Below are 18,123 nucleotides of genomic sequence, written 5' to 3' on the forward strand. Positions count from 1 at the left end.
ATGCCAGTATCAGAAGACATCAGACACAGCTACCATGTAAACCTTTGGGTATTTTATTAATAAGCAATCTGGCTTTGTGCTCAGTTCTGGGAAACTGCAACTTTGGTTTATACAAAACCAAGCAATTTCAATTCAGTAGCTGACACCACAGCCTCTTTTATTTGAAGCGTAGCATGTTGATTTTAGTATCTGCCATCCTATACTCAGAAACAGAAAAGCCATATAAATATAACCCAGTGACAGTGCTTCTACACAGGGGAAATGAGAAGTGGTCTTGGAATGATGTAGACAAAACTAAAACCTCTCCATGGAGGAAGATTACCTGAAGGATAGCCTGAAGAAGGATACCTGCTGAGGTATTAAATTATCAATCACATTAAAAATTTTTAAGACTATCCACAGACCTGATGATTTTTATAATATAGAAGAAAAAGGCATTGCAATGGTGAAGAGACACTTTGCTGACAATGAAAAGGTTGGTGAAACATGGAATTCTCTCTGTGTGCATATATAGGAAGTCTGTATCTATGCCTTTTATTTTCAGCTAATACCAAGCTTCAAAGCTATTCAAAACCGGTTTTAAATATAAAGTGCATTTTGAAATTTATTTTTTGCCCTTGAGCACAGTGACACTTTGAAGATATCATTAGTTAAAATTCTAAACAGGCTTCAAAGGTAGTACAAGATGCAAGAGAGTTCCATAAACAACGATCCTGCAGCTCAGGGAGTCCTTCAATGAAATTCAAGTCCATTCTCCAACTTCACAAGAAAAATGACCTTCACAAAATGTCACTGCTAGCAGGCAATATGATTATTAAAAATGTATAGACTAAGCAACAAAATCTGAAAGGGCACCAAGTCCAAACAGCAGTACATTCCTCAACAGAAGTTTCTAAAAATACTTGTTTCAAAATATATATGCTTATATTTATTTCTGTAGGTAGACCTCTGAAAACATGGGAATGCTTCTGATTTTCATATTTGCAGCCTTACTGCATAGATGTTAAAAAACCTGCTGCTGCTAAGTAACCACTTCTACAGTGACACCTGCTCTTGAAATCAGTCACTGGACAGCCCACTTTTGGGATGCCCTCAAATAACACAACTTAAAATGTGCAGTGTACAGGATCTGAAATAACCATCACACTGGGAAGGACGCTCTTAATTAGCTATACATATATGAATGAAATTAACAGTGCTGCAATGATTGACAGACAACTTGTGTCTATCTGTTACAACTCTTTGTTTCAAGTAACAATATACCAAAGTGCTAGTGGCCAGGTTTTCTAATATTTCTTTCAGTATTTTTCCTTTGAAAGAAGGGTGGAGGAGAGATGTCAAACCCTGATTTTCATCTCTGTCCAGTTCACGAGTTAACTGTCTGGTACCAGCACCTGCCTGCATGGAAACTATTAAAGAACTAGTGATTCAGCGGAAAGGCAGAATTGTGGAGAGGAATTCCCAGCAGAAAGAATTGTCAGAAGGGCAGAAACAAGAGTAGAATGAAAGCAAGTGAGTGAAGTGAGTGGGATGGAAAATAGCACGGGAGGTTGGAAACATAATTTTTAAGGTCTCTTCCAACCTAAACCATTCTATAATTCTACAAAGGAAGACTGCACAAGGCAGTCTGGACAGACAACACATGAGGGAAAAACTCAGGTGAAGCAAAAAGTAAGGCAGAACATGACAGAAACGGCTGTGGGGAAACCATGGAGACAGACAACGGGACTAAAATTCTACTCCAGAGAGGAGAAGTAGGGACAAACAATTTAATTATTCAGGATTTACTAACAATGTCTATGAGAGCAGTACTTCTTATATTTCATTGCTATATGAATAAATCCAACTGATTTTAAAGCACATTTTTGATTGTTTACAACGTGCCTTTTTATTGGAGTTAGGGCATTATGTTCCCAAACCAACTGATATATTTTTAGATATCTTTGACGTAGTTGCTGTTGCTTAACAGATGGCTCGCTGCCAACTGCTTTCACAGAGTTCTCTGCTGCTTCACTGCCTTTCTTTGCCTCCATATAAATTAAGTTAGTTCAGTCCCCAACCTGTGGAAGCCCTTCCAGGCAGTTTTTGGAGGATATACCCACTGCAGACTGATTTAATTAAAAGACCTAGGACTACTCTTGAAATGTTCAAAAACTCCTTATCTTTGTCTTTCAGGCACTAAGTATAGCAAAGTTTGACCTCAATAGTAAGTAATGATTTGAGACATTTCATATACTCTTCAGCAGTTTTTGGACAGTAATATAGTTTTATTTCTTCAACTAAAATGCAAATATGAGACTCAGAAGTCATAATAAATTCAATTAAATTAAGATGACAGAGACTGCCTCTGTGGAAAATATTATTTCTGTAGAAAAAGTTAAAATCTATGACTCTGAATAGCATATCATAGAGCTATATATGCAAATTAATGGACAAATTTGCAGATAATTTATGTTTAACAGACTACAGAATTGACACTGATAACATTTTATTACCTATTTGAGCTTTTCACTGAAAGTTGAAATCTTGGAAGGGCCTAATGAAAGAAATACTTATATATCCTCTGCAACACAGCTCACAGACCACAGTCAAAATTCAGAACAGCAGAGAAAGGACTAGAGAGACAGATCAGTCAAATGTGCAACAAAAAGGTCAGTCATGTCTATCAACCAGTTGTGTAAGAAGTGTATACTCTAGGAATAAAAATTGTATCTCTCAGCCTGGAGATGAGATGCTTTCTTCAAGGTTATTTGGAATATGTCTGTTGGAGACAACACATGTGCCAGTAATTTTTATTCACAAGTCAGCTATTTCAGCTTATTGCCTACTTCCCTACTCTTATTTTGCAGGGGAAAAAATAGAGCTTACATGGAGCTAGACTGATCAGAGCTTCTTCCCTAAAAAACACTTATCTATTTCTTCTCCATGTACAATACGAAATGCAGGTTTCAGCAGTTGGTTTCTTTTAATATACCGAAAAGTTTTTGGATAAGGATCAGTTTTGAGTCAACTCATTCTCACCATCTTGCTGTCTTTCCTTGAGTTCTTCCTATTCCCTGCCACCAATAACCTGTGTGCTGATAATCTGTGTCTTTTTTTTAGGGATGTAAGGCTTGACAGGAACTGTGCTCTTTGGTGTTTTCCAAAATCAAATTTCTTTGGCTAACTGACAAATGGATAAAACTGATCACATATGCTATTGCTGCAAAACAACCAAAATCAAGTAGGTTTGTAAAAGTCTCTCTTGTCATCAAAGTTAACAATCTTCTAACAACATTTTAGAGTGCTGCAGTAAGAGATACATCATGTAATGGCTGTTTTTTCATATGTACGCAATTAGGATTATCATTGATTTAACAAAGTCAAATTATACAGATCCATATAAGTCAAGAGAGCAATGTATAGCTGCTTCGAAGTAGGTGTTTGTTGTCATCTTAGAGCTTTTGACAGATTCACACCCACACCAATGAACCACATGCACCTTAAAAAGGTAATAGCTCGACGGTTGTAATTTCCTCCAACAATAAATTATCCATTAGTGCTAATGATTTGGGCCTGTAAAAACCCATCAGCAGCTGTATAGTCCCAGGGTAGCAGAGAATAAGTGATGTAAAGCTAAATTAAGCAGCAATCACTATGTTTGGGCTCATAGGATGGACTGGTGGTGGCTAGGCAGACATCAGTCCAGTGCTGACCCTGATGTGTGTGTTTGTTCCTCCTCATGAAGTGACTATCAGCCTATGTCTATCTCACTGCACAGTAAGAAACTCACTCTGAGACTCTGAGATTCTATTTTGATGTTCCTGTTCGGTATTTTTGATTTTAAATGATTTTGATTTTATCTGCGTCAGACACACACAGACACATACTGAGAGCACTCTCAGTCTTTTATATTTTTTTTTAATGTAAAATAAAACAAAACATGTCTAATCATATTAGGGTGGCTTACTCTACCACCTTTACCTCTTATCAATAGTGAGCTTGATACATACTCCTCCAATAACTGACCTGATTCCATGTTCTTTTTCCTCCTCTTCTCCTAACTTCACAGCCAAAGGTGAATGAAACCCTGATTAATGTAGCTGGTTTAAAATGAACTCTACGAACTGGTGTATCTGCCCACACCAGTAATGCACTGACAATAATTCTGCAGCACAAGAATACTGCTTGCACTCAGCATATTTGCAGTGATTCTGCTGCTACCAAGAACCTAAATATCACAGAACGGCCCTACAAAACTTACCTGGTTAAGGAACAAAAATGTGACAGCAATAACTGCTGTTAGATTAAACATAGACTCTGCTTTCTCTATTTCTCCCTATATCTAAATTTTGAGCTAAACTTGGTTGCATCTGATTTACATAAACTTCATATATCAGTGATTTGTCTGCCCCATTTGTGTAATTGAAATGTTAATGAAATTGATGTATTTGGGCATTTTTAAAATATCACTTCTAATGTATATCAAGTGTTAATAATTTTTATTCCTAATTGCTAAATGAAGTTTTAAGATCATAAATGTGTATAAAACATTTACCATAAAACCTGATCTTAATTTTATGATACTGCCTAGCCCCATACATTGTCATAAACCCACTGGAACAATCAGTTTTACTAGCTGTTAAGCAAACAAACAGGACACTAAATACTTTTCTGCACTATAAGGAATGCATTTAGGCTCTACAAAGTTGCACACAGCCCACCAGATGCATACGTTACAGCTGTCTAATGGTGTGTGTTGAGCCAGTGTCAAAAGGTAGATTATTTGCAATGGTGGAGAGGTTAGGAGGATTAGCTTGTTAAAACAACAGCTGGAAACAAGCCACTGCACTTAGCACAAAGAAGGGTCAGGTGTCTACTTCCTTTTTCAGCTCTCTTTTTCATGTGCAAACTGCTGTACTTCCCACTTGAACTCCACTTTGTGCAAGAACAAATAATTTTCTGTTCAGTAAAAATAGTACAGTTGAAGACTTCCCAGTAAAGACAGTAATACCATACTGCTATTACAAAAACACTGTTAAAATTTTAGCTATTAACAACTTCTATTTGTTTAAGTTTTCCCTCAGTTACTTCAAACTGCTTTATATTTAATACAAAATGTAAAAACCTAGGAAATCTAGCCCAACTTTCACATAATTCTTTAAAATCTGAAGAAAAGAAACAAAACCTGAGAAGTAAAAAATTCTGTTCTCTGCAAATCACGGAGTTGTGCAGCAGAAATGAGAGAAGTATGGGTATCTACATTATGTCAATAAGAATTCTACATGACTGAACTGTAGAATGTAGGTCATTCAGATTCTCATGAATGTAATGAGCTTTAACTAACAGTGTAATAACTAGGAAATACTGTCTCATAAAAAAGTAGCCTGGACAGTGCTTCTGATTATGTGTACTATCTTCTAGACTATATATCTATACCAGAGTGGAGTCAGGGTACAGTTAGCTACATTTCAAAACTAGTGCCAAGCTTAGATTCTTCTATAAAGGTGAGGGAGGGTGTGTTTGTGGGTCGGGGAAGTATACTAAGCAATGAAGTCTAGAACTACTGTGATATTAGGAAAAGAATATCTACTCCTTAGAGATTCTCATCAGTACACATAAAGAATGAGGTCACCAGGTAGAAATGCACACTGCTTTCTTTTAAGAACTTGCCCAGTCTCTTGGTCAGTGAAAGAACCAAAAGTTCTTACTTGCAATTTCACTGCTGTAAATAAATAATTTTGCAATGCCTCAGCTCTAGCACATTAGTTACTGACTGAGATGTGGAACTCCTTTCTTTTGAGGATATTGTCTGATGTTTCCTAACATACACTACCTTCTGCCAAGAAAAATATGGCATACAAAATTTTGCACTTCTAAATCTCCAGTTTCTGCCACAGGTAAAGTAGCTCCTCCAAAACAATTTCAGATCTCAAATCATCAGTGTTGCAGATTTAATAAAAACCAACACTTCCTGAAATACACCTTCTACACTACAAAGGATGGACTAATGAGTGATAATTTTTCAAGAACACACCATGGCAACACAAGAATTACAAAAGGTACTTCACTTTCTCTTAAGGTTCTCTTACACAGTATCTTTACCTTCCAAGTAAATGATAAATCATCTCTAATAACAGCAGCTTTAAAGTACTTCTGCCATAACCTAAAAATTCTTAAAAAGGATTCTTTTGTGACATCCACTGATGCAATTCATGTGTTCACAGTCTGAACAGTTGTCAATTTTGGCACACGTAAATGATGCTTTTATTAGAACTGAACAACTAAACAGATTTTGAATGAACTACTGTGCCTTTTGTCAAACGATTTCCTATACAGGATTATTTAACTTCTGGCACAAATTACATTTTTTTCCTCCAATATTCTCATGGAAACAACTGAATGAAAATGTTTCTCAAAGAAGATGGAAAGTACTTTGTTGAGACTGCCGCAGCACAGAGCACTGAAACAGAAGACAGCAGAATTCATAATCTATACTGAGGAAAATTAAATACATTGAGTTAACCTTTTCCTCTGGAATTTGATTTTACTATTTAATTAATGGTTTACAATACTTTACAGTAATAGTTAACGATATTAAAAAAAAACCTCAACCCAGTAGAGAATATATTCCCTTTTTTACACTGCTACTAAGATGTTTACTATACGTATTTTCAAAACTCCAGTTTCTTAGATTTTTAGAAGACGTTAAAGTATCTTTTATGCCCTAGGATTTTAAAATTAGTTCAAGCATTTATTGACACTACTCAGCTGTGACAGAGCAATGCTTTTATTACAACTTCACACTGTATAGACATATTATGCCAGTTTACTTCCCAACTGCACACTCTTAATTTTGAAACCCTGAAGTTGTTATATTGTACACACCTTTCCATTGATATAGCAACACAGGTATATAAGCACCTCCCCTCACATACACTTCTGCTGTGCTTGAAGCAGCAGACCATGTTGTGCTGAAAAATCTTTTTGCTTTTTAATAAAATTCACTTGGTGTCCAAACTTTTTCAGCAAACTGATTTTTATACCAGCAGTGTGGAAGTAGATCACTAAGAAAAGGGAGTAGCTTTCAAGAACTGGTAAGGCAAAAGAGATCCTTAGATAGGTACAGTGCACAAGTTAGCTCTTGCTCCGTGTACTCAAAATACAGACAGGACTGGACTCTTGCAATGAATGCTAAGCATCTCACTACCACAGCAAGTTTCTCTGCAGTGTCAGGGCAGGGTATTCAGCATGCTGGGTAGGGAAAGTGGGTGAGAACCTGCTGGTGAATAGCCTGAGGCCCTGATGGAAACAGAGAAGAGGGAGGTTTGGGGCTGGGGAGGAAGGAGAGAAGAGCAGTCACTCAGTGGGCATCCCCGTTGGAGGCGTCTGCCCACCCTCCCCACCCCAACCAGGTAGTGGTTGTGGTCCAGATGGCAGCTACAAACCAGCCCCGAGGGACACCTCAGAGCTCACCTCACACAGCTGGCAGGGCTGGGGTGAGCTTTTACCAGCACTAAGGGGACACCATGCCCAGGCCTGCCATAGTCCTAACATCCCTCAGGGCACATGGGTAAGCCCAGGGGGTGCTAGTGGAGACACTAAGCCATTTCCTGGCCATGGCTTCCAATCAGACATATTGATACAGAGTCAGTCAGCCCTGTGGGGGTGGTGAGGCACTGGAGCAGGTCACTATGAGGGTGGTGAGGCCCTGTGTAGGAACAGTTGTGCTTTCAGAAGAATTTGTAATGGAAAAGCTAGAAACTTGTTTTCGCTTAGGAAACCAGCTAAGTGCCTTCTCAAGAGGGTTAGATTTTTTTTAAGTGTACAGCAACTACAAACATCATACCTCTAAGCAGATTAACTTAAGTAAAAAAAATCAGACAGCTGTGTTTCCATATAAGATATAAGGGTGATGGAAGACAATAATTCAGAATAACGAAGAAATCAGATGCGCCTAAGGTTAGCTGCCCAATACTATGTATCTGACTAAATGAATTATATTTTAAAAAGTCCTCTTTTAAAAAAAAGGTTAACAAGGAAAAGTTACAAGAGATACAAAATATCTCTGGGGAAAATATTAGACTGTCTAAACAGTGTTAAAGCTATTAATTGAGAAAAACCTACAGCTCTAGCTAGGTTAAAAATCCATCTTTCTTATCCTTAAGAAAGGTCAAAAGAAAACATACTCTTGCTGGCAAATGATAATGATGAGTTAACAGCAGCTTCTCATTAAGATGCTGTGGGAAACAAAATTCTTAGGAGACAAACACATCTAAAACACTTTGAGCCTTTGTTGTTCTCAGTCCAGGAACAACCAATGCTGACCAGCAGAAATCAGTAAAATACGCATGATTCATAGAAGATCTTGAAAGAGACCATAGTGTTAGGCCTTGCTGTTCATGGATTAATTCTGTATACCACTTGATACGTAAGTATTATCTGGTTTTAAAGGAAGAACTGGTCAGCTCATCCTAGGAAGTGGCAATAACCCTATCATTTTTCACTCTTGAAAAGGAAGCTGTAGCTCAAAAACTCAGACAAAATAAAAGGTGCAATGTGTAGCTTTCATTCAGCTTTGAAATCTGCAAAATCTTCCACTTGAGTGATGTATGTGATTGCAACACTACACAAAATAAAGCTATTTCCTACTCACTCAGTCTATCTGCAAAAAGGTTACAAGAAAAAAGTCTAATGAATTTGTACAAATATTTCCTGAAAGCAAATAGTGAGGGTGGAAAAGATTGACTAGTGTTGCTATGATGTTCTATGAAAGCAGTAAAGGCCAAACCAAACAAAAGCTTAGATGCAGTCTCAGATAAAATTTCCCAACCATTACATAAATCTGACTTCATCAAACTACCAAATGAAATGAAAGAAGCTCCAGCAAATCATACAATAGCTTGAGTTGGAAGGGACCTTTTAAAGGCCATGTAAGTCGAATCCCTCTGCAATGATTAAGGATATCCTCAGCTACAGTCAGTTGTTCGGAGCCCCATCCAAGCTGACCTTGAACACTTCCAGGGATGGGGCACCCATAGCTTCTCTTGCAACCTGTGCCAGTGCCTCACCACCCTCACAGTAAGGAATTTCTTCCTAATATCTAAATTGACCTTCCTTCAGTTTAATACCATTCCCCCTTGTTCTATTGCATCAGATCCTGCTAAAAAGTTTGTTCCCATCTTTTTTATAGTCCCCCTTTAAGTACTGAAAGGCCACAATAAGGCCTCTCTGGAGCCTTCTCTTCTCCAGGATGAACCCAAAACCTGTCTGGGCAGAACAGCAGCAAAATGTATTGGGAGGAACAACTCTCCAACAGTCACTGACTGATACACTACTTCGTGTATCCATCTGTAGGAATAAAGCCTAAAGTCATGAGATATGCCGTGAGATATGTGGTAAAGGAATTATTGTGGGCGTGATGGCCTGTTGATGGAGGCGTGATACCTCTCATTTATATACACAGTGGCTGCCCTCCACTTTTATGATGGCAGCAACAGGATATTTGATTATAATCTCATCTCCACTTCTCCCAAAAGTATAAATTTTGCATTTGAAATCATCTTTGGCAGAGGATGAGAATACAACCCCATTCTGCAGACAAATCAATAGGCTTGGTCCTCTCTCCTCCCCAAAGATGAGACGCCTCTTCATAAGATTTGTGCCTCTGACTCCATCGGAGCACATCCAGGAAGACTTGTACATAGCACTATACACTTACATTTTGTAGATCTAGTGCATTTATCACAGTCAATTTACCAAGAATCTATAACATGTTGCTTCCATGAACTACACTACTTGTGAATCTGTGCTTGTGAAAGTCCTTATCGAACACCATAATCAGACTTATGGTGCCAAACTGGTGGCAATCAGAAAGTAAGCTGGCTGCACCCAGCCCCTCTGATCTCTAGGGAACAGCAGGAAAGCAAGGGGATTTATTCTCTGCCAAATTTCTACACTCTTAATGCAACATCACGTCCTCACTTTTACAACAAAAGCTATTTACCCACTAAGTAAAGAGGTAACACTAGAGAGACACTTGAACTTATTCAGAATCAATATTCATTCAGCAAACTGTTACACGAGTTTTAACATCAAAAGCCTTTGTTGATGATGACAATGCATGAACCAAAAGGCATATATGTTCTTTAGCACAAGTTTCATCTAAGACATTCTTGTCTCAAATTAACCAATAAATTTTTCGGACTGAATCCAGAAGCAATATACAGACTTAAGAAAATCTGAAGTTGATTCCAAGTTGATATGAGTGTCAGACACACTCACTGTCAGACACATTATTCTTAAAAGAATAGAAAACTTCAACTGAAACTGAAGGCAGTAATTAAGTGGATCAGGGCAGTGAAACACCTCCTGGAAATTCCTAGGGTAGGAAAATAATTACACACCTGTCTTTCTTTTTGAGTGCAAAAGGCCTGTATTAGTTAGGAAGTTGTTGTTTTTTTTTTTTCAGAAACAACTGAAGAAATTAGTTGCTTAGAGGCTGCAATGTTGCTATAATCAGAAAGGATTCCTTTAGAAAACAGAGAAGAATAAAGAAAGTGAACGGTAAAAAAAAAATTGGAAATTAAAAACTACACCAAAGGGAAGAAGATATACGAAAAACAGTCTCTCTCCTGAAAAATAATTTGTAGGATTCAGATATTGTAGTTCAGGAAATGACTATGAGAACTTTAACAGGGTTTTTTTTTTAATCAGAGATAATAAGGAAGGAAAAGAGTCTAACGAGGACTAAAACTGAGATACAATTAGGCTGAAAACAGGAAATTTAGTTATCCTGGAAAGGGAAACTCTATGACCTGGAAAGACTTGTAAGTCTTCATGACTGTTCCAAAAGCCAGTTTTTGGTTGAAAAGTGCAAGATAGACTAAAGAATACCTTGGTAAAAAAACCCCAGAAAACAACAACAACAACAACAAAAGATCAATCCCCCACCCTATTAAAAAAAAAAAAAGTTGTATATCACTGTTACCAGGATTTGATAGAGAAGACTCTACTCCCAGGTCTTTGTGTGCAAATTTTTCATTGCTTCTTTCACCAAATGTTGACTCGTTTATAAGACAAAACCTACAGCGTATTCTTTCAACTTACCACAGATATTTTTTAAAACTTATATTTGTACCATGGTCACCACCAAGTGACCATTTAATCACTTCAGATGGAAAACTGATTTATCTTGATATGTTACAGTGAAGCTGCCTGAGACAGTATTGCATCAATGCTGTGACAGGTATAGTTTTCAACTAAGAAAATAACCCATATTCAAGAAAAAGCATTGTTTTGATTTTACTCCAATTTCTCTGCTTTTCTGCATGTGGAATTTATGTACCTTGAATAGTACTTGAAAATATCCCCACATTTTTCTGAGATAATATTAAGTTTTAAAAAACTATATTCAAATAACTAAAATGATACATAAAAAAATTACTTATGGTTCTTGGGATAAGAAATGAGTTCTAACAGCGTCTTGTAGCCCTGCAGTACTAGAGTGAATATTCCTCCTCCTTTCCACCACCTGATACACCTCTCAAACAATAGCCTAGGGAAGCATCACAGTAACATCGTGACTTAAAGCTTGGAGAAAGATTTACCACTGAGATCTGTTCTTGTCACCACACCCTTCAACAGCATGAAGCTGGTGGGAAGTGAGAGACTGCCAGCCTACCATCTTTAAGAGTTTGTGAAGTTGTGAAAAAAATATGCTCAGAGAAGCAAGGGAGGGTTGGGAAGGCTGAGAAGAGAGAGGACGGAAGAGTCTATGAGACTGTAAAGGAGTAAAGGCGGACATTCATGTCCCGTGGTTCCCTGGAGCAGAATACAAGTTTACTGGCTTCTAGAGGTTCATGTGAAAACTGGGAGAAGGATCCTACTAGCTCTTACTAAGAATATTGTCAGCTGTCCTGGGAGCCATCCTCCACAGCAGCAAGCTGCTGTTGGGAGCATGGGAACAAGGTCCTCTCCCACAGTCTTCCTCTGACTCCACAGCTGGTCTCGCACTTGGTGAAGGAGGCTACTGACTCAAGGGTGCTGCCCTGCCTCTATGCTTAGACATAATTTCACATACTTAAGGTACCTTTGAAGATAGCAAAAGTAGTATTAATATATCTGAAGAGATTAAAATCTAGAGTTAAAAGAATATTACATGAAATTTATTTAAGTGTAGTAAGAATTTATTATGAAATTATGACAGGATTCATTACGACAGAATATTTTCTCCAGTTCCTAGTTGGTACTGGACTCAAAAGCGCAATTAAACCCACACATAACAAGCTAGAAACTGTGGCAGAGCTACAAAAAGACAGGTCAAACAAGCTGAATTAGAAGAGGAGGCAGGAAATCCTGCTTCTTATTCTAAGATGTGACAGTGATTTATTCCCTTACTATGGACCTCACCGATATAGTCAAGTCCTTGTTCTTAATATGTGAGAGAGTGGTAAAAGGTTTCTGTAAACTGGCAATTGACCATTCTCCCAGTACAGAAAGAGTGGGAAGCAGCAAGTAGGACACACTGTGGTTCGACAATACTGTACTGATCCAATGGCTTCTTTAGATTAGCTGTAACCCTCTGTTTTAAATTAAGAGGTCTGTAAAATTTCTTACTTAGCTCCTTTGGTCCACTGTGTTTAATGAACATAGCTCTACATTCAAACCTTAACCTTTCTGAGCCTCAGCAACAGATTGTTTTTCCCCCCTGTTATTACCTACCTTCCATGGATTCTGAGAAGTACTGTGGGTAATATTAGCATTGTAGCAATTATTTAGTATTGAATTTAATACTGAACACAGTATTACTGAACAGTAATATACCTATCAAATAAAGTGATGGAAGCAAAGACTAATAAAATTCAGGTTTTTTTGCATTTGGTTTCTTTTTTTTGTAAGGTCAAAAGGGTTTTGAGCAGTTCAATGAAAAAGCTGAATGCTGGTACTGAGATCAGTTTTTGGTTGGTATGTTAAACTGAATCAGATCATGAAGGAGCCAGACAATATTTTTTCCCCATTCCTTACAATTCTTCTTAATCTTTTCAGACTGGTACATATTTAGAAATAAAATCTAGGCAGATGGGCAGAACAATATGATAGAAATGCCAGGCATAAAAGCAAGTGGACAGGACAGCAGAAGAGCAAGTATCAGTGAGTAAGCAGACCCAAAGAGCAGCAAAGGGACACTGCATTCAAGGATCAGGTGAAAAGGCAGAAGGAAAATGCCAAACATTCAGCAAGTTGCTAAAGCAGTACCAAACAGTCAGCACGTGTGCCAAGCAGCAAAGAGCAATTTCACAAAGTCAGCAGATGCACTCAGCAGAAAGGCAATGCCAGGCACTTGGAGCAGGAGACAGGGCAGCAGAAGGCCAATGCCTGTGTACAGTCAGACTGAAAGGACAGTAAGGAGGCGATACATGCCGTTCAACAGATGGACAGGGCAGTAGGTAGTCAGTGTCAAGCAATTAGCTGCCAAGAGGCAATGCCAGACAGTCAGGCAAAGGGCCAAGACTTCAGGAGGACAATGCCACACAGCCAGCAGGTAGAGAGAATAAAAGACAGTAGTAAATGCCAGGCAGTCCCCAGACAGACAAGTCAGAAAAAGACCAAAGCCCACAAATAATCAGATGCAACTTTCGGCAAGGACAAAACATAAGCTTGCCAAATGATCAACAGGGCAGCAGGGTGGCAGTGCTTTTTCAATAACTTAGGATACCATGAGTGAAAAAGTCCCAACAATCCAGACGCTCACCCTTTGGTAATATCATTTGATCAGAGTGAACCATGAAAATCCACAGGAGAATAGCACACAAATGGAAACAGCAAATGAGTCTGACCCTAGCACTTGGGGAGGCCATGGGACCTTCCTATAAAACAAAAATATGAGAATCCACAAGAAAATCAAACAAATGGGAAAAATGTGGCTAAAAACTGTTTCTGATGATGATTAAAAAAGCAAAAAAATACTAGCAAAGAATTAGTCTGGAAATGATTGGGTGGGATTGAAGATGTTGCTTACCCCTCTCTGGAGCCCACATAATGGGAATGTTGGGAATTTCTGCAGCAGAAAAACAGAAGAGAAAAGGGATTTCTGACTCCCAGTTCAAGGAAAGCATGTCATTTTAGGACTGGGTAATCTCTTTGGGCAAAAAATAAGAATTCAACTGAATCTTTGCCCATCCCCAGATACATGCCTTTATTGAGGTTTGTGAAAAATTTAAGAAGACCACATCACTTTCATCTCATGACCTCCCACCCTTGATCCCCAAAACCACACTTACCTCTAGCACCTCTAATATAAGAGGGGAAAGGGGATGGTCTTGTGAGCTCATTCCCACAGCCACTGCAAAATAGGTTGTGAAGTTGAACAGGAGTACCCATTAGCCACTGCTGGCCATTTGTGAGATAAACTGGAGTCATCATTAGCTGTTACTCATTATTAGTGTATGATGGTGTTTGAATTTGGCTTAGATACATCCACACTCTAATGAAAAGAATTAGTCTTACGAATCTTGTGGGGTAACCTTCTTCTAAGTGAGAAACTTAGAAGCACCTTTTTGTTACCTTGAATATCCTCTTCTCTTTAACTTGAGCACTCTGTTATTTAACATTTTTTTTTAGACAAATTAAACTATGTTTCAGAAATCTTAGCTGCTGCTCTATTTCAGAAACATGTAATGAAGTCTGAAATGTAAGAACTGAGAAAATCCCAGCAGTAATAAAGTTCAGTAATTTGACTCATCTGTCATTTCAGTCATGAGTCTTTTTATTTAGTATGTTCCTAGTAACTAGAAGTCAACCAACCAAGAATCAAACTTCACTATTTCTGTCCACTTTGAAGTTCACATTGTGTGTGCATTTATTCACCTGCACATTAACTTTTTATTGGCAACACTAAAAACCTACATTCCACTTTGAGAAGGTAGTAATATGCAACAAGAAGCCAACTCTTCCCTCTTTTGCAAACTGTAGAGAATCCTAGATAATATAAAGGCATCATTAGCTCTGCTATGCCCTGCTGAATCAGGATTTGGAAAGGTCACAGAGAGAATCTGTATGAACTTGCCATGCACTCATACCCAACAAAGATCTTAAGGAATACAGTAGCGACAGGCTAAGCTGATGGAACAGTATTTATACTGATCCTCTGGGTATCACCCACTCATTCTTCTTCTAGCTGAGCAAGGCACAAGAACAATACAGGTTAATACAACTTCAAATTTAGAAATTGGGGTCATAGAAAAGGAATTTCTTCCATATCCAAACCTTCCTGTATCAAACACTATTATTTGGGCTTATAACAAAAGGCAGGAAATTAAGGCAGAGAAGACCAAGAGACTTCCATCATATGATTAGAAATGGTATAAACCAGCCAGGAATTGCAAACAGAAATTAGACCATGAGGTAATTATAAAATCTTGTGATTTTGTGGCCAGCAGCAAACACAATTAGCTGCAGCACATCAAGAACAAAATTGCTATCACCTTCTCTCTGAAGTAAGATCTTTCAAGCTCAGTGAAAATGAACTATGACAAACTGATCTCAGCACACCATAAGAAAATGTTTATTTGTGGAGGAAAATCTGGAGTTTTTTTAAATCCAGTGAAAGTTTAAATGTCAACAATTAGTAACAGCAGATTATGCACCTCACTATTAATTTAGGTATTCCAATTAAAAAATAACTGGGAAAAGAATATATGCATGAAGGGACAAGAAGCTAAAATACAATCTAAATTAAGATAAAAAAATAATAATTTTCTTGTCCATAATAAGATAAGACTTTCAAGCCTGAGTGTGACAGAGTGTGACAAGAGTCATTTTGGTTTTGTATTTTGGTACTTATACCGAGTCAACATTTTGCTAAAGCTTCACTGCTCCATGTGGTAGCAGTTAGCAAAAGCAGGTGAAGGACTAGTTATAATCCTAAGAATAACTCCTGAAGCCAGCTGCTTTCCAAAACTCTTCTAGTTTCTTTTCACTTAGTGGCTGGAAAGGCTCCTACACAGCAGGCAAGCAGCAAATGAGAAATTCTCTATTCTTTAATAAGTATTAGTTTTAATGATCAACTATGTTAATAGTGAGTCATTTTGCTATTCTGGTGTGCTTATGTCAAAAGGACTAACTCACTCAATTTTTCACACATCTTAAATCCAAACTAGTATTTGCCCTCCAGTTTTCATGTCTTTAAGCTGCTGTCACAAAGAAGTCTTCCTAACATGTCTATACAATTTTTTTGTTAATTTTCCCCATATTAAGCTTTTACTCTTTGCAATAGACCATGACTAGAAAAAAATGACACATTAAGGGCAAAAATTGTGTAATTACAGGCCTGACAATGTTTTTAAGATTATTTTGCCTTAACTTGATGTTTAATTTTTTTTCAGTTTCCTATTATCTTCTCTGAAGTGATGCTTTAATAGAAACTATTTTTAGAAATGCTTAAGAGGAAAAAAAAAATCCCAAAAGTTCCAAATATAAAATTTATTATGCAGAAGTCCTATGGCAGGCCTATTTTTCTTTCCACAGTTACAGAAAGGACTGCAAAATATATTCACTGTTGTGGCTACATTGCTAATAGGAGACAAGCCAGTTAACAGAGACAGCTGTGGGCTCTACAGTGAAAACATGGCTAAAAGGCATCAGTAATACCAAGAAGAGTATAACTCTTCTCTTTACCTCAATAGAAAAGCAAACTATAATCATATTGTTCTTCTGGCTGTATTTTTGGAAGTATTTGAGTTCACTGTGATAGGAACCATTTGTCTACTCACAGGACATGCCAGCCTTCTTCCAACTTCCATTCCGAAATTACCTTGGAATAAAAAACTTATTTTCAAAATTTAAGAATAAAAAAGTGAGGTTTCGTGGCTCATCACTGTGGCTTTGCTTCTCATTTTATGGAACATTCAAATCCCTCACTACTGTTTTACTATTCTTTTCAACAGAGCTTGCAAATATTTCATACATGTTTGAGAGTCAGAAAACAGAACTTCTATTTGCTATTCAAGAGTATTAAGGACAGCTAAAATAAAGCAAATTAAAGCTGATCCTTAAATGGGCAAAAATATTCAAAGGTGCAAGAGGAATTCTATTAGCATTACCTTTATGATATGATGGTCAGACAACTTTACACAGAAGGTTAATACACTAGTTAAGTAATTTAAAGGTTATTTGTTCCAGCATCCTCAGCCAGTATTTTCAGGGTTTTGCATTTTCAAAAAAGAAGCAGAAGCAATTAATGTGATCCTTTTGAATTCATGAAATAAAATTGCTTAATTATTCATTTCAGGATCCATTTTAGTCAAACTATCTTCTCATCTAACACACACAGAACATAAAGCCAGAATCTAGTTTGGCCTTCCATGCAGGATAATTCATTCAACATCATCCACGACTTCTGTACGGAGTACAAGATAACCTGAGTTCTATAAGACATTTCTCCCACTATCAAATACTTTTGATTTGACAGAATTAAAATGAAGAATACAGGTCTTTAGGGAATTTGTTCGTGTGATTAATCTCCTAAACAAGCAAACCAACCTCAACACATAAAAATCTTCCACTATTTTCTTATTAGATTTTTCTGACTCAAGCTCTCTATCACCAGCTATTTTTACAATTCTCTTAAGTAGGCAAAGAAAGCCTTTGGTACCTTACAAAGCCTTTAGTGCTGTATGTTATTATTTCCCAAAGAAAGTACAGGTAAAACCCAAGATATTTCCCAGTTTTCTTTATGATAAACTAAACAGACCGAGTTGCATAACTCTCACAGAAAGCCATCGTATATTTTTTGACCTTTTTCTGTATCCACTGTGACATTTGAAACTTTTTAAAAGGGAATGTCAGAAAAAATATGCAGCTTTGCATTTTAGACACATCAATCCCATATACAGACAAGTATCCTCTGCATTACAACACTTCTATTTTCCCCATATTCTTCATATTTGTCTATTTTGGAAAATCTAGACACAAATAAGTTGAGAGACACATTCTTTCAATCTAGTATGTCAGCTGGATTGACACAGACAAAGAAACAAGTCAAAAACTGGTGTTTATGCAGCAGAATATCAAGAATTTACCAAGCCCTTTTTATTTATCAAAATAACCATTCTCCAGGAACACTCTCTCTGCATCTATTTTCTT

General features: G+C 37.4%; 1 protein-coding gene across 12 annotated transcripts in view; it reads right to left on the bottom strand.

Moving 5' to 3' along the window:
- The window catches only part of GPHN (gephyrin), a 291,964-nt gene that overhangs the window by 112,888 nt on the left and 160,953 nt on the right, over positions 1 to 18,123 (bottom strand). For 5 of the 12 annotated variants that reach the window (XM_032689726.1, XM_032689719.1, XM_032689718.1 and 2 more), the window contains one exon: positions 14,000 to 14,038. The exons of the other annotated variants lie outside the window; for them this stretch is intronic. In XM_032689726.1, the coding sequence (XP_032545617.1) occupies positions 14,000 to 14,038 (39 nt within the window). The remainder of the gene's footprint in view (positions 1 to 13,999; positions 14,039 to 18,123) is intronic. 12 annotated transcript variants of the gene reach the window in all.

This window comes from Chiroxiphia lanceolata, chromosome 6 (assembly GCF_009829145.1).
Source record: "Chiroxiphia lanceolata isolate bChiLan1 chromosome 6, bChiLan1.pri, whole genome shotgun sequence".
Classification (NCBI taxonomy): domain Eukaryota; kingdom Metazoa; phylum Chordata; class Aves; order Passeriformes; family Pipridae; genus Chiroxiphia; species Chiroxiphia lanceolata.